This window comes from Oncorhynchus keta, chromosome 19 (genome assembly GCF_023373465.1).
Source record: "Oncorhynchus keta strain PuntledgeMale-10-30-2019 chromosome 19, Oket_V2, whole genome shotgun sequence".
Classification (NCBI taxonomy): domain Eukaryota; kingdom Metazoa; phylum Chordata; class Actinopteri; order Salmoniformes; family Salmonidae; genus Oncorhynchus; species Oncorhynchus keta.
The window spans coordinates 77049044-77071748 of record NC_068439.1 but is presented as its reverse complement, the minus strand read 5'-3'; the positions used below and the strand labels follow the sequence as shown (position 1 = coordinate 77071748).

At 44.1% G+C, this 22705-nt stretch overlaps 2 protein-coding genes across 9 annotated transcripts in view; both read right to left on the bottom strand.

The window, feature by feature from the left end:
• LOC118371881 (cholesterol 24-hydroxylase-like) overlaps positions 1-13102 on the bottom strand; it is a 50587-nt gene extending 37485 nt beyond the window's left edge. For all 5 annotated transcript variants that reach the window (XR_008071478.1, XR_008071476.1, XR_008071477.1 and 2 more), the window contains exons 1-12: positions 12674-13102; positions 12351-12428; positions 12174-12255; positions 11888-11961; positions 11586-11672; positions 11329-11467; positions 10951-11064; positions 10470-10632; positions 10168-10233; positions 6039-6111; positions 5859-5943; positions 4786-4896 (exon numbers count right to left, since the gene is read on the bottom strand). Coding sequence is in view for 2 of the 5 variants with exons in the window: in XM_052471343.1 (XP_052327303.1) it covers positions 4786-4896; positions 5859-5943; positions 6039-6111; positions 10168-10233; positions 10470-10632; positions 10951-11064; positions 11329-11467; positions 11586-11672; positions 11888-11961; positions 12174-12255; positions 12351-12428; positions 12674-12822 (1221 nt within the window). In the remaining 3 variants the exon portion in view is untranslated. The remainder of the gene's footprint in view (positions 1-4785; positions 4897-5858; positions 5944-6038; positions 6112-10167; positions 10234-10469; positions 10633-10950; positions 11065-11328; positions 11468-11585; positions 11673-11887; positions 11962-12173; positions 12256-12350; positions 12429-12673) is intronic.
• A 7228-nt stretch (positions 13103-20330) lies between these two features.
• The window catches only part of LOC118371879 (serine/threonine-protein kinase MRCK beta-like), a 156474-nt gene continuing 154099 nt past the window's right edge, over positions 20331-22705 (bottom strand). For all 4 annotated transcript variants that reach the window (XM_052471339.1, XM_052471340.1, XM_052471341.1 and 1 more), the window contains one exon: positions 20331-22114. In XM_052471339.1, coding sequence (XP_052327299.1) covers positions 21986-22114 — 129 coding nt within the window. In that variant the 3' untranslated portion in view covers positions 20331-21985. The remainder of the gene's footprint in view (positions 22115-22705) is intronic.

Below are 22705 nucleotides of genomic sequence, written 5' to 3'. Positions count from 1 at the left end.
ATTCCTTTACTACATTGAGGTATGAGCCATACTGGCATAGACAAGGATACTTCATTCCTTTACTACATTGAGGTATGAGCCATACTGGCTTAGACAAGGATACTTCATTCCTTTACTACATTGAGGTATGAGCCATACTGGCATAGACAAGGATACTTCATTCCTTTACTACATTGAGGTATGAGCCATACTGGCTTAGACAAGGATACTTCATTCCTTTACTACATTGAGGTATGAGCCATACTGGCATAGACAAGGATACTTCATTCCTTTACTACATTTACATTTAAGTCATTTAGCAGACGCTCTTATCCAGAGCGACTTACAAATTGGTGCATTCACTTTATGACATCCAGTGGAACAGCCACTTTACAATAGTGCATCTAAATCTTTTAAGGGGGGTGAGAAGGATTACTTTATCCTATCCTAGGTATTCCTTAAAGAGGTGGGGTTTCAGGTGTCTCCGGAAGGTGTTGATTGACTCCGCTGTCCTGGCGTCGTGAGGGGAGTGTGTTCCACCATTGGGGAGCCAGAGCAGCGAACAGTTTTGACTGGGCTGAGCGGGAACTGTACTTCCTCAGTGGTAGGGAGGCGAGCAGGCCAGAGGTGGATGAACGCAGTGCCCTTGTTTGGGTGTAGGGCCTGATCAGAGCCTGGAGGTACTGAGGTGCCGTTCCCCTCACAGCTCCGTAGGCAAGCACCATGGTCTTGTAGCGGATGCGAGCTTCAACTGGAAGCCAGTGGAGAGAGCGGAGGAGCGGGGTGACGTGAGAGAACTTGGGAAGGTTGAACACCAGACGGGCTGCGGCGTTCTGGATGAGTTGTAGGGGTTTAATGGCACAGGCAGGGAGCCCAGCCAACAGCGAGTTGCAGTAATCCAGACGGGAGATGACAAGTGCCTGGATTAGGACCTGCGCCGCTTCCTGTGTGAGGCAGGGTCGTACTCTGCGGATGTTGTAGAGCATGAACCTACAGGAACGGGCCACCGCCTTGATGTTAGTTGAGAACGACAGGGTGTTGTCCAGGATCACGCCAAGGTTCTTAGCGCTCTGGGAGGAGGACACAATGGAGTTGTCAACCGTGATGGCGAGATCATGGAACGGGCAGTCCTTCCCCGGGAGGAAGAGCAGCTCCGTCTTGCCGAGGTTCAGCTTGAGGTGGTGATCCGTCATCCACACTGATATGTCTGCCAGACATGCAGAGATGCGATTCACCACCTGGTCATCAGAAGGAGGAAAGGAGAAGATTAATTGTGTGTCGTCTGCATAGCAATGATAGGAGAGACCATGTGAGGTTATGACAGAGCCAAGTGACTTGGTGTATAGCGAGAATAGGAGAGGGCCTAGAACAGAGCCCTGGGGGACACCAGTGGTGAGAGCGCGTGGTGAGGAGACAGATTCTCGCCACGCCACCTGGTAGGAGCGACCTGTCAGGTAGGACGCAATCCAAGCGTGGGCCGCGCCGGAGATGCCCAACTCAGAGAGGGTGGAGAGGAGGATCTGATGGTTCACAGTATCGAAGGCAGCCGATAGGTCTAGAAGGATGAGAGCAGAGGAGAGAGAGTTAGCTTTAGCGGTGCGGAGCGCCTCCGTGATACAGAGAAGAGCAGTCTCAGTTGAATGACTAGTCTTGAAACCTGACTGATTTGGATCAAGAAGGTCATTCTGAGAGAGATAGCGGGAGAGCTGGCCAAGGACGGCACGTTCAAGAGTTTTGGAGAGAAAAGAAAGAAGGGATACTGGTCTGTAGTTGTTGACATCGGAGGGATCGAGTGTAGGTTTTTCAGAAGGGGTGCAACTCTCGCTCTCTTGAAGACGGAAGGGACGTAGCCAGCGGTCAGGGATGAGTTGATGAGCGAGGTGAGGTAAGGGAGAAGGTCTCCGGAAATGGTCTGGAGAAGAGAGGAGGGGATAGGGTCGAGCGGGCAGGTTGTTGGGCGGCCGGCCGTCACAAGACGCGAGATTTCATCTGGAGAGAGGGGAGAAAGAGGTCGGAGCACCGGGTAGGGCAGTGTGAGCAGAACCAGCGGTGTCGTTTGACTTAGCAAACGAGGATCGGATGTCGTCGACCTTCTTTTCAAAATGGTTGACGAAGTCATCTGCAGAGAGGGAGGAGGGGGGGGGGAGGATTCAGGGGGGAGGAGAAGGTGGCAAAGAGCTTCCTAGGGTTAGAGGCAGATGCTTGGAATTTAGAGTGGTAGAAAGTGGCTTTAGCAGCAGAGACAGAGGAGGAAAATGTAGAGAGGAGGGAGCGAAAGGATGCCAGGTCCGCAGGGAGGCGAGTTTTCCTCCATTTCCGCTCAGCTGCCCGGAGCCCTGTTCTGTGAGCTCGCAATGAGTCGTCGAGCCACGGAGCGGGAGGGGAGGACCGAGCCGGCCTGGAAGATAGGGGACATAGAGAGTCAAAGGATGCAGAAAGGGAGGAGAGGAGGGTTGAGGAGGCAGAATCAGGAGATAGGTTGGAGAAGGTTTGAGCAGAGGGAAGAGATGATAGGATGGAAGAGGAGAGAGTAGCGTGGGAGAGAGAGCGAAGGTTGGGACGGCGCGATACCATCCGAGTAGGGGCAGTGTGGGAAGTGTTGGATGAGAGCGAGAGGGAAAAGGATACAAGGTAGTGGTCGGAGACTTGGAGGGGAGTTGCAATGAGGTTAGTGGAAGAACAGCATCTAGTAAAGATGAGGTCGAGCGTATTGCCTGCCTTGTGAGTAGGGGGGAAGGTGAGAGGGTGAGGTCAAAGAGGAAAGGAGTGGAAAGAAGGAGGCAGAGAGGAATGAGTCAAAGGTAGACGTGGGGAGGTTAAAGTCGCCCAGAACTGTGAGAGGTGAGCCGTCCTCAGGAAAGGAGCTTATCAAGACATCAAGCTCATTGATGAACTCTCCGAGGGGACCTGGAGGGCGATAAATGATAAGGATGTTACGCTTGAAAGGGCTGGTAACTGTGACAGCATGAAATTCAAAGGAGGCGATAGACAGATGGGTAAGGGGAGAAAGAGAGAATGACCACTTGGGAGAGATGAGGATCCCGGTGCCACCACCCCGCTGACCAGAAGCTCTCGGGGTGTGTGAGAACACGTGGGCGGACGAGGAGAGAGCAGTAGGAGTAGCAGTGTTATCTGTGGTGATCCATGTTTCCGTCAGTGCCAAGAAGTCGAGGGACTGGAGGGAGGCATAGGCTGAGATGAACTCTGCCTTGTTGGCCGCAGATCGGCAGTTCCAGAGGCTACCGGAGACCTGGAACTCCACGTGGGTCGTGCGCGCTGGGACCACCAGATTAGGGTGGCCGCTGACCACGCGGTGTGGAGCGTTTGTATGGTCTGTGCAGAGAGGAGATAACAGGGATAGACAGACACATAGTTGACAGGCTACAGAAGAGGCTACGCTAATGCAAGGAGATTGGAATGACAAGTGGACTACACGTCTCGAATGTTCAGAAAGTTAAGCTTACGTAGCAAGAATCTTATTGACTAAAATGATTAAAATGATACAGTACTGCTGAAGTAGGCTAGCTGGCAGTGGCTGCGTTGTTGACTTTGTAGACTAGCTGGCAGTGGCTGCGTTGTTGACACTACACTAATCAAGTCGTTCCGTTGAGTGTAATAGTTTCTACAGTGCTGCTATTCGGGGCTAGCTGGCTAGCTAGCAGTGTTGATTACGTTACGTTGCGTTAAAGAACGACAATAGCTGGCTAGCTAACCTAGAAAATCGCTCTAGACTACACAATTATCTTTGATACACAGACGGCTATGTAGCTAGCTATGTAGCTAGCTACGATCAAACAAATCAAACCGTTGTGCTGTAATGAAATGAAATGAAAATGTGATACTACCTGTGGAGCGAGCGGAATGCGACCGGGTTGTTGAGTGCGGAAGTTCTATTCAGTAGACGTTGGCTAGCTGTTGGCTAGCTAGCAGTGTCTCCTATGTTAAGGACGACAAATAGCTGGCTAGCTAACCTCGGTAAATTAAGATAATCACTCTAAGACTACACGCTCTAAACTACACAATTATCTTGGATACGAAGACAGCAAAGACAACTATGTAGCTAGCTAACACTACACTAATCAAGTCGTTCAGTTGAGTGTAATAGTTTCTACAGTGCTGCTATTCGGTAGACGGTGGATGTTTGCTAGCTGGCTAGCTGCTGGGCAGATAGCAGTGTAGACTATGTTAGGACGACGAAATATGAAGTTGCAATAGAAGTGCTGACTGTTTCACTTTGTTGTCCTCTTTCTTTTCCTTTTTCTTCTGTCCTTTTGTCCTTATTTTGTCTTCCTTTCTTCTGTTAACTAGATATTTTTGTTGTTATTCTTTGTAAGCTAGCTAGCTTCTTCCAGGAGAGTCCCTAGCAACTGCTTAGCAACAAGTAAACAATTCTGCTAGCAATTCAGCTAGCTAAGATAACTGTACAATTTTATGAAAAATAGTTAATTTTTCAAAAGCCTGTCTTTTTTGGTTTGTTCCTTGTTTTGTCTTCTATTGAGTCTTGCAGTTTTCTCTTGATTTTTTTCGATGTACTTTACTACATTGAGGTATGAGCCATACTGGCTTAGACAAGGATACTCCATTCCTTTACTACATTGAGGTATGAGCCATACTGGCATAGACAAGGATACTTAATTCCTTTACTACATTGAGGTATGAGCCATACTGGCTTAGACAAGGATACTTAATTCCTTTACCACATTGAGGTACCACAGCGTATCACATGTTAACACCACAACTAAACTTAGAGATATTATCATACAACAGTCATCACTCCTCCACATAGTTTTTTAGGTGACTACTCACGAAGAATGAGACTCCTGCTGGGATGGGGATGCCGTTGATGACGGTGTCATTAGGGATGAAACGAGAAGTGCCTGGTGCTGTAGGGTACAACCTTAGAGTCTCCTTCAAAACCTGACGGGGGGATGATATGAATCCAACACAACATGCTGATTAATTTAATTGACGATGTGAAGAGTTACCTTTTCGTCCTAAACTTGGTGCTCCGGTACCGTTTGCCATGCGGTAGCAGAGAGAACAGTCTCTGACTTGGGGGACTGGAGGTTTTGACAATTTTTTGGGCCTTCCTCTGACACCGTCTAGTATATAGGTCCTGGATGGCAGGAAGCTTGGTCCCAGTGATGTACTGGGCCGTACACACTACCCTCTGTAGCGCCTTCCGGTCAGATGCCGAGTAATTGGCAAGGCCAACCGTTCAGAATGCTCTCGATGGTGCAGCTGTAGAACTTTTTGAGGATCTGGGGACCCATGCCAAATATTTTCAGTCTCTTGATGGGGAAAAGGTGTTGTCGTGCCCTCTTCACAACTGTCTTGGTGGGTTTGGACCATGATAGTTTGTTGGTAATTTGGTGATGTGGACACCAAGGTATTTGAAACTCTCAACCCGTTCCAATTCAGTCTAGTCAATGTTTATGTGGCCTGTAAGGCCCTCTTTTTCCTATAGTCCACGATCAGCTCCTTTGTCTTGCTCACATTGAGAGAGAGGTTGTTGTCCTGGCACCACACTACCAGGTCTCTGACCTTGTCTCTATAGTCTGTCTCATCGTTGTCAGTGATCAGGCCTACCACTGCTGTGTCATCAGCAAACTTAATAATGGTGTTGGAGTGGTGGGTGAACAGGGAGTACAGGAGGGGACTAAGCACACACACAAAATAGCACATTTCGCTGGGCAGCCATCTCCTCCAGCGCAATTCTATCAGCCATCGTACAACAATGTATAACGTACAATATGGTTTCTGTGTACAGATGCCAGTTCCAATTCTGAGTCCTTGATCTGGTTTGTAGCTCCATTGCTGTCACTGTCAGGTCAATGACAAGACAGCACACACGAACCTGGGACAGGTAGATCATTTACCTGAGACAGGTAGGTCATTTTCCCCAGGTCGTCAAAGCTGATTTCCTGTTTCATCCCGATGACGTCATCCACTTCCTGCTTCACCCTGGAAATGGCAGAGACAGTCACAAACTCAACCAACCTGTTTTTATTACAGAAATGATCAATACCGAAAATAGAAATGATGAAAACAAGTCCTACTTTGTCAGTATCTCTGGCAGTCTTCCCAGTTCCATGACGGTAAAAGCTAGTTGATTGGCTGTTGTCTCTTGCCCTGTCAAGATTAAAATAACAAAAGTACTGTGACTGTTGTTTCTTCAAATTTCACTTGAGCTCAAAAAACTATATATATATATACAGTTGAAGTCGGAAGTTAACAAACACTTAGGTTGGAGTCATTAAAATTTGTTTTTCAAAAACTCCACAAACTTCTTTTTAAAAAACTATAGTTTTGGTAAGTCAGTTAGGACATTACTTTGTGCATGACAAGAGTAATTTTTCCAACAATTGTTTACAGACAGATTAGTTCACTTATAACTCACTGTATAACAATTCCAGTGCGTCAGAAGTTTACATACACTATGTTGACTGTGCCTTTAAACAGCTTGGGAAATTCCAGAAAATGATGTCATGGCTTTAGAAGCTTCTGATAGGCTAATTTACATCATTTGAGTCAATTGAAGGTGTACGGACTGCAATAGCATCGAATAGTCCCCGTGATATGCAACTGTTCAGGGAAGTCAGGAACCAATACACGCAGTCAGTCAGGAAAGCTAAAGCCAGCTTCTTCAGGCAGAAGTTTGCATCCTGCAGCTCCAACTCCAAAAAGTTCTGGGACACTGTGAAGTCCATGGAGAACAAGAGCACCTCCTCCCAGCTGCCCACTGCACTGAGGCTAGGTAACACTGTCACCACCGATAAATCCATGATTATCGAAAACTTCAATAAGCATTTCTCAACGGCTGGCCATGCCTTCCGCCTGGCTACTCCAACCTCGGCCAACAGCTCCGCCCCGCCCCGCCCCGCGCTCCTCGCCCAAGCCTCTCCAGGTTCTCCTTTACCCAAATCCAGATAGCAGATGTTCTGAAAGAGCTGCAAAACCTGGACCCGTACAAATCAGCTGGGCTTGACAATCTGGACCCTCTATTTCTGAAACTATCCGCCGCCATTGTCGCAACCCCTATTACCAGCCTGTTCAACCTCTCTTTCATATCGTCTGAGATCCCCAAGGATTGAAAGCTGCCGCAGTCATCCCCCTCTTCAAAGGGGAGATACCCTGTACCCAAACTGTTACAGACCTATATCCATCCTGCCCTGCCTATCTAAGGTCTTCGAAAGCCAAGTCAACAAACAGGTCACTGACCATCTCGAATCCCACCGTACCTTCTCCGCTGTGCAATCTGGTTTCCGAGCCGGTCACGGGTGCACCTCAGCCACACTCAAGGTACTAAACGATATCATAACCGCCATCGATAAAAGACAGTACTGTGCAGCCGTCTTCATCGACCTTGCCAAGGCTTTCGACTCTGTCAATCACCATATTCTTATCGGCAGACTCAGTAGCTTCGGTTTTTCGGATGACTGCCTTGCCTGGTTCACCAATTACTTTGCAGACAGAGTTCAGTGTGTCAAATCGGAGGGCATGCTGTCCGGTCCTCTGGCAGTCTCTATGGGGGTGCCACAGGGTTCAATTCTCGGGCCGACTCTTTTCTCTGTATATATCAATGATGTTGCTCTTGCTGCGGGCGATTCCCTGATCCACCTCTACGCAGACGACACCATTTTATATACTTTCGGCCCGTCATTGGACACTGTGCTATCTAACCTCCAAACGAGCTTCAATGCCATACAACACTCCTTCCGTGGCCTCCAACTGCTCTTAAACGCTAGTAAAACCAAATGCATGCTTTTCAACCGATCGCTGCCTGCACCCGCATGCCCGACTAGCATCACCACCCTGGATGGTTCCGACCTTGAAAATGTGGACATCTATAAGTACCTAGGTGTCTGGCTAGACTGCAAACTCTCCTTCCAGACTCATATCAAACATCTCCAATCGAAAATCAAATCAAGAGTCGGCTTTCTATTCAGCAACAAAGCCTCCTTCACTCACGCCGCCAAGCTTACCCTAGTAAAACTGACTATCCTACCGATCCTCAACTTCGGCGATGTCATCTACAAAATGGCTTCCAACACTCTACTCAGCAAACTGGATGCAGTCTATCACAGTGCCATCCGTTTTGTCACTAAAGCACCTTATACCACCCACCACTGCGACTTGTATGCTCTAGTCGGCTGGCCCTCGCTACATATTCGTCGCCAGACCCACTGGCTCCAGGTCATCTACAAGTCCATGCTAGGCAAAGCTCCGCCTTATCTCAGTTCACTGGTCACGATGGCAACACCCATCCGTAGCACGCGCTCCAGCAGGTGTATCTCACTGATCATCCCTAAAGCCAACACCTCATTTGGCCGCCTTTCGTTCCAGTACTCTGCTGCCTGTGACTGGAACGAACTGCAAAAATCGCTGAAGCTGGAGACTTTTATCTCCCTCACCAACTTCAAACATCAGCTATCTGAGCAGCTAACCGATCGCTGCAGCTGTACATAGTCTATTGGTAAATATCCCACCCATTTTCACCCACCTCATCCCCATACTGTTTTTATTTATTTACTTTTCTGCTCTTTTGCACACCAATATCTCTACCTGTACATGACCATCTGATCATTTATCACTCCAGTGTTAATCTGCAAAATTGTAATTATTCGCCTACCTCCTCATGCCTTTTGCACACATTGTATATAGACTCCCCTTTTTTTCTACTGTGTTATTGACTTGTTAATTGTTTACTCCATGTGTAAGTCTGTGTTGTCTGCTCACACTGCTATGCTTTATCTTGGCCAGGTCGCAGTTGCAAATGAGAACTTGTTCTCAACTAGCCTACCTGGTTAAATAAAGGTGAAATAAAAATAAAATAAAACCTGTGGATGAATTTCAAGGCCTACCTTCAAACTCAGTGCCTCTTTGTTTGACATCATGGGAAAATCAAAAGAAATCAGCCAAGACCTCAGAAACAAATGTGTAGACCTCCACAAGTCTGGTTCATCCTTGGGAGCAATTTCCAAATGCCTGAATGTACCATGTTCATCTGTACAAACAATAGTACACAAGTATAAACACCGTGGGCCAATGCAGCTGTCATACAGCTCAGGAAGGAAACACGTTCTGTCTCCTAGAGTTGAACGTACTTTGGTGCGAAAAGAGCATATCAATCACAGAACAACAGCAAAGAAACTTATGAAGATGCTGGAGGAAGCAGGTACAAAAGTATCTATATCCACAGTAAAACGAGTCCTATAGAGACATAACCTGAATGGCCGCTCAGCAAGGAAGAAGCCACTGCTCCAAAACCACCATAAAAAAAAACAGACTACGGTTTGCAACTGCACATGGGGACAAAGATCGTACTTTTTGGAGAATTGTCCTCTGGTCTGATGAAACAAAAATACAACTGTTTGGTCATAACGACCATTGTTTTGTTTGGAAGAAAAAATGGATGCTTGCAAGGCGAAGAACACCATCCCAAACGTGAAGCACGGGGGTTGCAGCATCATGTTGTGGGGGTGCTTTGCTGCAGGAGGGACTGGTGCACTTCACAAAATAGATGGCATCATGAGGTAGGAAAATTATGTGAATATATTGAAGCGACATCTCAAGACATCAGTCAGGAAGTTAAAGCTTGGTCGCAAATGGTTCTTCCGAATGGACAATGATCCCAAGCATCATTTCAAAGTTGTGGCAAAATAGCTTAAGGACAACAAAGTCAAGGTATTGGAGTGGCCATCACAAAGCCCTGACCTCAATCCTATATAGACTTTGTAGGCAGAACTGAAAAAGTTTGTGCGAGCAAGGAGGCCTACAAACCTGACTCAGTTACACCAGCTCTGTCAGGAGGAATGGGCCAAAATTCACCCAACTTATTGTAAGAAGCTTGTGGAAGGATACCCGAAACATTTGACCCAAGTTTAAAAAAAATGTAAAGGCAATGCTACCAAATACTAATTGAGTGTATGTAAACATCTGACCCACTGGGAATGTGATGATAATTCTCTCTACTATCATTCTGACATTTCACATTCTTAAAATAAATTGGTGATCCTAACTGACCTAAACCAGGGAATTTTTACTAGGATTAAATGTCAGGAATTGTAAAAACTGAATGTGGTGTATGTAAACCTCCGACGTCAACTGTATATATATATATATATATATATATATATATATATATATATATATATAAAGTATAGCACTTGTTTCAGGAAGACGTACCCGCAATGAAGAATGTCACAAAGTTGTCTAGCATAAGCTCCTCATCATCGTTTGCTATGTTTTCCTCTGAAATGATGGAAATATATCAGTTTACAGCATTGAGACAATAGTGCTACTGAACCTCATCAATTACATGACTGTTTTAGAAAACACTTGTCCCACAATGTCACATGCAGAGCCACAGGTAAAAGGTCTCCAATGTTAGCCTGGTCCCAGATCTGTTTGTGCCGTCTTGTCTTGAACAGTGGCAGGAGTTGGCATGACGGCACGAACAGATCTAGGATCAGGCTACTACAACATGCCTTTGCCAGCCGTCTTGAGGATCTGTGTGAGGATGTCTTTTGGAACGTCCTCTCCGTTTTGGACGGCCATTTTCCTCTCGTTGATCCACTGTCTGCCTGTCGAACGCAGCAGCTGACAAGACTTCTTCACCTCGTTGATGAACTTCTTGTTCTTTGGGTAGAGCTACATGTGTAGGATCTTAATTTGATTACTCTTTTTCAATTATGTGAAATGCAAATGTGTGTATTGAATGTTTAAAGAGGCTTGTAAAGTTTGTAATTTCCACTTAAAAATGTCAGACTTGATATGCCCTGATGTAAAATGTATCGACCCCTACAAAAAATGTCTATTAATTATAATCGACATAATAATTCACATTTCTGTTGCTGTAGGATTATTTTCCAGCTGTAGCAAACAGGCTCAAAATAAACTCCTACAACTTTAGAGATAGGACATCTGACCATTTATTTAAATCCCACCGAGGGAATGTGAATTATTTACCTGGAAGGTGAAGTCTCTGAGATAGTGGATCATTCCCTTCAGACACATCTCTATAGCGTTGGGGAACGGAGAGTCACTCTCCTTCAGCAGATCCAGCTCCACTCCAAACGCCACCTACAGATGAGATAAAAACAGAGGATTGACAATATCTTACAACATGATAAAGTAAAACTCCTGGTTCTAGTTATGCTAATTATAGCTAGCACATTGGCTTGGTGAGACTAAATTGTATATAGCTTAGGTAATGAGTGTGTTATAACTAACTGCCTGTTATGACAATTTTACTGTCAGATATACAAACAAATGTAGCTTTATAACAGAAAGAATAAATTGTAGGGACAGTGTGGGGATCTGAGGGTAACAGGAAGTGACCGTTACCTTAGTGATGACATCCAGTGTCACACAGTTGAACATGTGTTGCATGTTGGCAGCTGTGTTGGTGTCAGCCATGTCCGCCAGTTTATCCATCAGCTTCTCTGCCCTCTCGTTGAACGCACCCATCTGACCCCGCAGGTACCTAACAATACACAGCAATGATGGATGGATGAACAGATGGATGGATTGATCAGTGGAGTGATCAATGAGTCGATTGATCAATTGATTATTAGGTCATGTGAAATGGATAAGTGACTTACAGACTGCTGAAGGCAGGGTCCATTATTCTTCGCTGTTTGTACCACTCATCATGATTCTGTGCTGTGACCAGGCCATTTCCCAAAAACCTATGAAGAAGATGGACAACATAGTATTTACCCTAAGACTGAATAAACTGACCGGTGACCAAGTTGTCCTGTTTGAATGTCTATATGCTCTGTAGGCTACGCATGCAATAACCAGCATTAGGAGGGATTGTGTTGAAAGAGCAAACCAAAACATTGACACAATAAATAGTCGTAGGAAGTATATTTAGATAACATAAATTATACAGAGGACTGACCTCTGTCCAAACAGGTTGAAGAGACGCTTGTAGACCATTGGGGCTTTGGGGTACTTAGGAGACATCAGGACTTCCTGTGGAGACAAAGAAAAGTGTCTGTTTGGTTTCAAAGGGGAATTGGGGTAATGGGTTATTTTACAGCACTTTAATTTCAGAAATTAACATGGTAAAATGTATGATTACACTAATCTTGGTTAACCCAGAACTAAAATCTTGCTTAATTTGGTCAGGTGTTTACGTAGTCAGTCAATCAGAGATTATAATTACAGTAATTTCACAGGTTTACCTTGGTGGTATCAGGACAGGTCACACACAACATCACAACATGCAAACCGTTGATACGGTAGACCGGTCCATAAATCTCAGCCCTGTCAAAGATAAAATATATCTTTATTTATTGTCCCATGATTAAACAACACCTGATTCAATCTATGTGTGTAGCATTCAATAGCATTCAACAAACCATTCCAGAAATTTATCGTGGACAACTCGACCATTGCTCATCTCCCTCAGCATGGTTGGGGAATGACCAAATATAAAACTAGGGGAGAACAAGAGACGGGTTAATAACTGAAAAATAAAAACGTTATGACATGAGTGATACCTTCACCTAGTGAAAATGAAAAAGACAGGTGAAACAGCGACCCTGACGGCTGTTGAGGTCAACTTTCACCTACTGTAGTTCCTTATCAACAAATCCGATGCGTTATGTCGCCACTCAATATAGTTGAAACTAACATTTAGCTATTTTAAAATAAATATTCAAGTTACTTCATACTGACTCACCTATCCCTTGGTGGTCCCGGTATGTGATCATATTTCAGATGAATATATTTTATGTAAAGACAAAAAAATAGAAACGCGATCAAAATCAATCCAAGCAGGCAAATAAGCAAATAACTGATCCAACCTGCAAAGAAAGAGAAAAGTGCCATATTTCCGAAGACGAGATAGCTCGTGGTGACCCTGCAAACCAGTTATGTGTTGTCGTTGTTTTTGGACGGAATTCGATCACCTGTAGTACTAGTAGTAGAGAGGAAGAGACGAAGCGAGAGGGTTTACTACGCCCAAAATTTAACCATGAAATATTATGGAGTGGCTGCTTTGCAAGATTTTCTGGAACCTGTTTTTCCGTGGCTATTGATAGGGAGATTTCTGCGCATGAGCGTGGTGTTTTTTAGTATGTACTGTAGGTGCTGTCCTCTCTGCACTTTACGTAGCTTCTGTTCAGTTCCTAAGAAAGTTCGGCTGCCCAGAGGTTGAACCGGTTGAACTCGTGCGGTACTTGCATGTTCATTGAGTGGTTAAAGGGCATATTGTTTTTTTTGCCTCTTTGCAAAACTTTTTGCAGGAATTCTGGCTAGTGGCTACGATATGGCGGCAACTATAATGAGCATCTTATATCATCACACAAAATGATATTCTAATTTTGCCCTGTTCTATCAAAAGTGTTGGAAAAACGTAGCAATAATCATCTGGCTTTCTTGATGTCTATAGTATTCTCTCTGGTATGCAATCTAGTTTCAGCTCAGGTTATGGATGTCACTGCAACCTTAAAGGTCATAAATGATGTCAACATTGCCATTGATTCTAAGCAATTGTAACGGATGTGAAACGGCTAGCTTAGTTAGCGGTGGTCGTGCTAAATAGCGTTTCAATCGGTGACGTCACTTATTCTGAGACCTTGAAGTAGTAGTTCCCCTTGCAAGGGCCGCGGTTTTTGTGGAGCGATGGGTAAACGATGCTTCGAGGGGTGACTGTTGTTGATGTGTGCAGAGGGTCCCTGGTTCGCGCCCGGGTATGGGCGAGGGGACGGTCTAAAGTTATACTGTTACACAATGTTGGGCTGCTATTTTTCTTGACTTGGCCAAAGTTTTTGATTACAGGAGACCATTCCTGTCGAACGGCTGTTGATGAATAAGTATATGAGAAGCCAGACCAAGTTGAGACTCTGGACAAGGCGGATATGGTATAGTAAAGGCCGTTTATTATAGCGTAATAATATATGGTAAAACGTGCTGCACGGCTCCTTTCGGCCAGTTCTTATGGAACCGTCAGAAAGAAGAGACCTAAAACATGATGGGCAGTCCATTTTATACATTGAAATGACATATGTAGATTCTGGTAGTCCTGGCCTCGAGTAGGTTGCTTGTAGGTGATTGACAGTCCCCTCCAGTCTGGTGTCCGTATCCCATTGGTTCTTGACAGAGTAACTTTGTCTTTGGAGCCCATCCCGAAGAAGGTTGAGTGTGTATGTGTGTAGGAATTTCAGTGTTTATGTTCAGTGTATATGTTATCTCAGTCACCCCCCCGTACGGGGTAGTACCAGTGTTAGTATACACAGAAAGACAGGGGGGAGGGGAAGGTTTATGACACAGTGTGCAAGCTATTCTATCATTCTTTGGCCACAGTCAGTGAATGCGTTATTACATGTGTTAATATGTTACTACAATAACGTGTTAATATGTTACTACACGGCTAAGGAGTATTGGTGTCTCTGAAGGGGGGGCTTGGTTTGCTAACTACCTCTCTCAAAGAGTGCAGTGTATAAAGTCAGCACATCTGCTGTCTTAGCCACTGCCTGTCACCAAGGGAGTACCCCAATGCTCAATCCTAGGCCCCACGCTCTTCTCAATTTACCTCAACAACATAGCTCAGGCAGTAGGAAACTCTCTCATCAATGTATAAGCAAGATGATTGATTGTCTTACACTCAGCTGGCCCCTCCCTGGATTTTGTGTTAAAAGCTCTACAGCAAATCTTTCTTAATGTCTAACAAGCTTTCTCTGCCCTTTACCTTTGTTTTGGAGATGTTCATAACAAGGTTATGTGTTTTAGTAAGAAGAATGACGCTCTCCCAACCTGTGTGATTATTACCTCTGAGGGTTTAGAGCTTAAGAGTATGGCTAGATGGTACACTGTCCTTATCTCAGCACATATCAAAGCTGCAGGCTAAAGTTAAATCTAGACTTGGTTTCCTCTATCGTAATCGCTCCTCTTTCACCACAGCTGCCAAACTAACCCTGATTCAAATGACCATCCTACCCATGCTAGACTGCTAGATACGTAATTTATAGATCGGCAGGTATGTGCCTTCGAGCGGCTAGATGTTCTTTAACATTCGGCCATCAGATTTGCCACTAATGCTCCTTAGAGGACACATCACTGCACTTTAGACTCCTCTGTAAACTGGTCATCTCTGTATACCTGTCGCAAGACCTACTGGTTGATGCTTATCTATAAAGCCCTCTTAGGCCTCACTCGCCCCTATCTGAGATACCAACTGCAGCCCTCATCCTCCATATACAACGCCCGTTCTGCCAGTCACATTCTGTGAAAGGTCCCCAAAGCACACACATCCCTGGGTTGCTCCACTTTTTCAGTTCGCTGCAGCTAGCGACTGGAACGAGCAGCAAAAAATACTCAAACTGGACAGTTTTATCTCCATCTCTTCATTCAAAGACTCAATCATAGACACTCTAACTGACAGTTGAGGCTGCTTTGCGTGATGTATTGTTGTCTCTACCTTCTTGCCCTTTGTGCTGTTGCCGGTGTTCAACAATGTTTGTACCATGTTTTGTGCTGCTACCATGTTTTGGTGCTGCCATGTTGTGTTTCTGCCACCATGTTGTGCTGCAGCCATGTTGTGTTGCTAGCATGTTGTTGTCATGTTGTGCTGCTGCCGTGTTGTGTTGCTAGCATGTTGTGTTCCTAGGTGGTTGTGTTGCTAGCATGTTGTTGTCATGTTGTGTTACTAGCATGTTGTCATGTTGTGCTGCTGCCGTGTTGTGTTGCTAGCATGTTGTGTTGCTAGCATGTTGTGTTGCTAGGTGGTTGTGTTGCTAGCATGTTGTTGTCATGTTGTGTTACTAGCATGTTGTCATGTTGTGCTGCTGCCATATTGTGTTTCTGCCACTATGTTGTGTTGCTAGGATGTTATGTTGCTAACATGTTGTTGCTGTCATGTTGTGTTGCTAGCATGTTGTTGTCATGTTGTGTTGCTAGCATGTTGTTGTCATGTTGTGCTGCTGCCGTGTTGTGTTGCTAGCATGTTGTGTTCCTAGGTGGTTGTGTTGCTAGCATGTTGTTGTCATGTTGTGTTACTAGCATGTTGTCATGTTGTGCTGCTGCCGTGTTGTGTTGCTAGCATGTTGTGTTGCTAGCATGTTGTGTTGCTAGGTGGTTGTGTTGCTAGCATGTTGTTGTCATGTTGTGTTACTAGCATGTTGTCATGTTGTGCTGCTGCCATATTGTGTTTCTGCCACTATGTTGTGTTGCTAGGATGTTATGTTGATAACATGTTGCTGTCATGTTGTGTTGCTAGCATGTTGTTGTCATGTTGTGTTGCTAGCATTCTCTGCCCCACCTGCACAGAATGATGAGTGGCCACTGACAGGCACAGAGATTACATGCATGTTGTCATGTTGTGCTGCTGCCATGTTGTGTTTCTAGCATGTTGCTGCCATGCTGTGTTTCTAGCATGTTGTCATGTTGTGCTACTGCGATGTTGTGTTTCTAGCATGCTGTGTTACTTACAGCTGTAATCGCAGCAAAAGGTGGCGCTACAAAGTATTAACTTAAGGGGGCTGAATAATTTTGCATGCCCAATTTTTCAGTTTTTGATTTGTTAAAAAAGTTTGAAATATCCAATAAATGTCATTCCACTTCATGATTGTGTCCCACTTGTTGTTGATTCTTCACAAAAAAATACAGTTTTATATCTTTATGTTTGAAGCCTGAAATGTGGCAAAAGGTCGCAAAGTTCAAGGGGGCCGAATACTTTCGCAAGGCACTGTATATATGTCCCACCTCGCAGGGCAAACAGAGAACTAACTTGTTCTTGACAAAGATATTATAAATATACTCTGACAGAAATAGTTCCTACTTCAGAGCCGGCCTGTCAAAGTGGAGACTGGGCGTGGTTTAGACTCACCCAGCCTATCGTTGATTGTTGTCATACGAGCTGGTACCAGCCCCCGGGCGCTCCAGTTGATAAATGTAACTGTTGCTGTGTGGAGTATCTATGCGCTCATTCCCTAGATACCGTTATCACATATCTGGTTTCTGTTATTGTTAAGTTTGAGTTCTAACAAAAACAGTCTGTGGTTTGCTACACTACGTTCTGTATGCGTCCGTTTTGATGTTATTCTGTATTTTTCCATCATGAGAAAGGCCCATGGCCCTGAAACTGTTAACAATGGTTCAAGTCAGCTATGTTGCATAACACATACATACACACATACATACATACATCCACACAAGCCAACAGCAGATAATATTAAATCACATATATGGTAACGGGCTATACTGCATAACACAGAATCCTCATAGTTAGCGAACAGAAAAATTATTTGATTTCCCCCACTGTAACACAGTATATTAGCCAGCAATACACAATATGGGTTTCAGTAAATAAACTGAAGTTAGCTAGCTAGCTAACGTAGGTGGCTTGCAGGAAAAATAATTTACTTAATTTAGCTAGCTAGGCACTGTATTTGTCATCTGCCTTCTTGGTGCTGGCATCGGCTGTAGCTGAGCTTCTAATGTTATCTAAATCCTACTAGGGCCCCAGAGTGGCGCAGCGGTCTAAGAACCAGGGTCTGTAGTGACACCTCAGTGCTAGAGGTGTCACTACAGCCCCTGGTTCAAATCCAGGCTATATCACAACTTGCCGTGATTGGGAGTCCCATAAGTCGGTGCACAATTGGCCAAGCGACATCTGGATTTGGCCGGTGTAGGCCGTCAGGTTGCAAGTTCAAATCCCCGAGCTGACCAGGTACAAATCTGTCGATCTGCCCCTGAACAGGCAGTTAACCCACTGTTCCTAGGCCGTCGTTGTAAATAAGAATTTGTTCTTAACTGACTTGCCTAGTTAAATAAAGGTAAAATAGACATTTGTTTTGAATCCTCTCGGCTATATTCTGGTTGAAACATGTATGGATGAATGTCACCATTTAGCTAATAGAGCACCAAAAAATGCTCCAAGGCCGAATTCGTGTTGATGAGAGGAATCATTTGAAGCCATTGTGTCTGGGAAGTTCTTTCAGTTTTGCCCAAAGGATGGTTGTTAGTCTCTGCCTGCTTTTCAAAAGAGCCTACCTTCGGGGAGGGCCGGGGGCCAGAGCACAAAGCACCTCCGACACAAGTTGTAGTCTTTCAGAGACTGAAAGAAATGTGCCTGCTTGTATATTTAGCAATGAATCCACCAAAAAGAACATTGCTAAAAGACTATCGAATGGCTCTATCGAACAAGGACAACCATATCTACACCCACAAAAACGTATAGTCCGATTAGTATTTATCATAGTGCCTTCCCGAAATGCCCCATCAACACACCGGAAGCATAGGGTGTATCATTCAGAGTGCAAAACTCTGACCCGCCTTCCTCCTGGGCAATTATGTGTGAACCACATTTCACTGTCCTAGAAATACCTCAGACCTGATGAAGAAAAGCCCAGATTTCCCCCAGGGTGAAATTCCCCTCATTCTTCAATTTCTTTTGGCAAGTGATAGCTAATGAAAATAAGCAAAACAATTCACAACATTTCATTGAATCACACAATATATGTCAAAGCCACAATGTATTTTACCCAGAGTACCTATTCATGTGAATTCCAGTCCCATGTACACTGCATTCGGGAAGTATTCAGACCCCTTTACTTTTTCCACATTTTGTTATGTTACATCCCTATTCTAAAATGGATTAAATAAAACATTTTCCTCAATCTACACACAATACCTCAATGATAAAGCGAAAACAGGTATTTAGAAATGGTTGCAAATGTATTAAAAACAAAAATGTTTTTGCAGACCCTTTGCTATGAGACTGGAAATTGAGCTCAGGTGAATCTTGTTTTCATTGGATTCAGGTATTAAATAAGGTATTTGTTTTGTTAATAAAACCTATTTTCGCTTTGTCATGTGTACAGTCGTGGCCAAAAGTTTTGAGAAAGACTCAAATATTAGTTTTCACAAAGCCTGCTCAGTTTGTATGATGGCAATTTGCATATACTCCAGAATGTTATGAAGAGTGATCAGATGAATTGCAATTAACTGCAAAGTCTCTCTTTGCCATGCAAATGAACTGAATCCCCCCAAAACATTTACACTGCATTTCAGCCCTGCCACCAGTACAGAGCTTGCTCAGGAATGGCAGCAGGCAGGTGTGAGTGCATCTCCACACACAGTGAGGCGAAGACTTTTGGAGGATGGCCTGGTGTCAAGAAGGGCAGCAAAGAAGCCACTTCTCTCCAGGAAAAACACCAGGGACAGACTGATATTCTGCAAAAGGTACAGGGATTGGACTGCTGAGGACTGGGATAAAGTCATTATCTCTGATGAATCCCCTTTCCGATTGTTTGGGGCATCCGGAAAAAAGCTTGTCCGGAGAAGACAAGGTGAGCGCTACCATCAGTCCTGTGTCATGCCAACAGTAAAGCATCCTGAGACCATTCATGTGTGGGGTTGCTTCTCAGCCAAGGGAGTGGGCTGACTCACAATTTTTCCTAAGAACACAGCCATGAATAAAGAATGGTACCAACACATCCTCCGAGAGCAACTTCTCCCAACCATCCAGGATGGTGACGAACAATGCCTTTTCCAGCATGATGGAGCACCTTGCCATAAGGCCAAAGAGATAACTCAGTGGCTCGGGGAACAAAACATCAATATTTTGGGTCCATGGCCAGGAAACTCCCCAGACCTTAATCCCATTGAGAACTTGTGGTCAATCCTCAAGAGGCGGGTGGCAAACAAAACCTCACAAATTCTGACAAACTCCAAGCATTGATAATGCTAGAATGGGCTGCCAGCAGTCAGGATGTGGCCCAGAAGTTAATTGACAGCATGCCAGGGCGGATTGCAGAGGTCTTGAAAAAGAAGGGTCAACACCGCAAACATTGACTCTTTGCATCAACTTCATGTAATTGTCAATAAAAGCCTTTGACACTTAGGAAATGCTTGTAATTATACTTCAGTTTTCCATAGTAACATCTGACAAAAATATAAAGACACCGAGGCAGCAGACTTTGAAAATTAATATTTGTCGTTCTCAAAACTGATGCATTTTTTAAATAAGGCTATAAAAGTATCAAAATGTGGAAAGTCAAGGGGTCTGAATACTTTCCGAATGCACTGTAAGTCACCAATTTCGGCATCAGGCGTGACTATAGCCTCTCCCTGCAAAATGCCATGAATCGCACTATCAGCAGAATTCTTGTTTTTCAATACCATTCCATGTTCCTAGCAAGGTTCTTGCATTCAATTCTCATTCTTAACTTTAGACTAATATATATATATATCTCATTCTTTACTTTATGCATCACAAAAATAAACTCTACATTCATAGCATCAACATTGTGTGTTCCGAGCTGATAACAATTCATAAAATATCAATTAATACTGTATATAAAAACACCACACAAAGCACACAGAGACAAGAGAAGCACAACAGATACTCTTTTATTGTCTGTTCAAATGTTTGTTGCTAACAATTCAATAATTACAAAGATTCCAACGGGTGATTTTTATTTTATTTTTTTAAGAGGAAAAAAAAAAAGCAGTAGTGTTTCAAAGAGAGAAAAAAAATGTCCCGTCTTCGGAGAGGTGAACAGAAGTCCGGGAAGAATGAAAGGAACGAGAACGATCACTGACACAAAATCAAAAGATGATACTCCTTGGACTAAAACATGTGCAAGTTTAATACAGTGTTTCTGGACCCCCCTCACCGATAGCCTGCAGGTTTAAAATCACTTCGGGAATTGATCTGAACGAGGTACTATAAAACAAAAAAATGGCACTGAAGGCACACTAGAGTGATTAAACTGGATATGCCACACATGCCTGTACTGTATCTCATACTTCTGTACAATGAAACATCCCACACTAGAGAAGAAAAAAAACTATTCAGACACCCCCCTGTTGGCGGTACGGCGCTATGACTGTACACCACCGCTAATGCTTCCCACTCTCATGATGGAACGATTTAAAATGCGAGGGCCTTGGCCGGGAGGGTTCTCTCTATAGTGAGCAGGTCTTCACACACATACCTATTTATTTAAACATAGCACACAAAAGCAGCAGCAGCTTGTGAAGGACTCTTATTAATAATCCTATGAGTAATGTGGTCCTTTTCGCTATGTTCAGATTCCCACCACTTAAAACCGCGTATCGAGAAATTAAAGTCTCATGATTCTGTTTCCATTTCTTCTTCTATTTCTGGTTGCTATGGCGCCAACTATATACGTTTTTCTGGCAAAAGATCCAAAGTTAAAAACAACGCATGTTACAAAGGCTGGCAGGAGATGTAAATGCTGTAAAATAGGCCCACTAATTTAGCTTTACACTAAAACCCCCTGCAGTCAGTTGAATTGAATGGCAGCTCGTCTCCTGGGAAAGTACAGCTCTCAAAATGGTCCGGGAACAGCTCAATAGGTTTACAACGACAGTACAGAAGGGGCTGGGAAGTGTGTGTGTGTGGGGGGGGGGGGTTATGGTTCTTGAAAAAAGTCAGCCATTTCTTTCACCGTTCCGTTTAGTGTCCGCCCAGTTCGAGCTCAACATGTCAGTGTAAAATACTATACGCTTTAAAAACAACAGTTATTTCCCTCTTGTCTTTGTACCTATGATTAGGACAGTTCATCATTAATGCTTTTTGTGTGAGTCCCCCCCCCCTATCAGTAATCTCTGTTTTTAATTCAGCCCCATCTCACCTATATTTATTGATCATTTCAACTAAGTAATAATAACCTTAACTCATAGGAAACATTTATGGCCTGAAATGAAGAAAAACAAAAACAAATCTATACTGGCTGATTCTTTTTTTTTTTTTTTTTGCGTTAGCTTCAAATAACCATGTGCCCCTCACTTTTTTTTGGGGAGGGTCTATGCTCGTCACACGCAGAAAAGGCTTCAGCGGTGGCATTTTGTCCACAAAGTCTGTTCTTGGCACTTTGCAGCGTTACACAAGTTCTATGTCGAATGTAGGTGTTGAGTGATTAAGCACGCATTATGTGTGTGTGTGTGTGTGTGTGTGTGTGTGTGTGTGTGTGTGTATAAGGTGTAGGTATGTCAGGTGTGTGTGGGTGGGTGGGTGGGCTCCTCAGCCGTCCAGGGTGTGCTCCAGGCCATCCAGTGTTTGCTGGCTGCGGTGGGGGGAGTTGGGGCTGGGAGGGCTGCTGGGGTCGGAGCTGTTGGAGAGGGTGGAGTGCTTGGTGGAGTCGGAGTCCGGCTGAGGGAATAATACACACAGTGTTTTTATATATCAACGCTGTATTAAAGTTCAGTTGCTAATTGTTTGGCTCAACTTTCGGCTGGATGGTTCACACACACACACACACACACACACACACACACACACACACACATACATACATACATACATACATACATACATACATACATACATACATACATACATAAGATAAAAATATGAATCTCAGTTTTTAAATCATGAAACCACACATATCCTTTTGCTCATCGTTGTCGAGAGGTGTACCCATTTCTATCAAACATTTTAGGCAATATTTCTGTCTATTTAGGGGACGTTTTTGATAAAGTGCACCCCTGAGGTAAAAGTTCCATTTAGCCTCTAACAATAAACACATTTGAATTATTAATGTTTGATTTGGCAATGTAAGATAACTTATCATACCCAGGAAGCGAGTTGAATTAAATGTTATTGCGAGAATTGGGGAGGGGGGGCAGAAATGGAGTAAAGTGTGAGTGATTGAATGTGTGTGTTCAGTAAGGCTGGGACGATACCACTGTCATGATACTTGTTAGTAGTGTGGCAAGAACACAAAGCGGATTTAACTTCTTT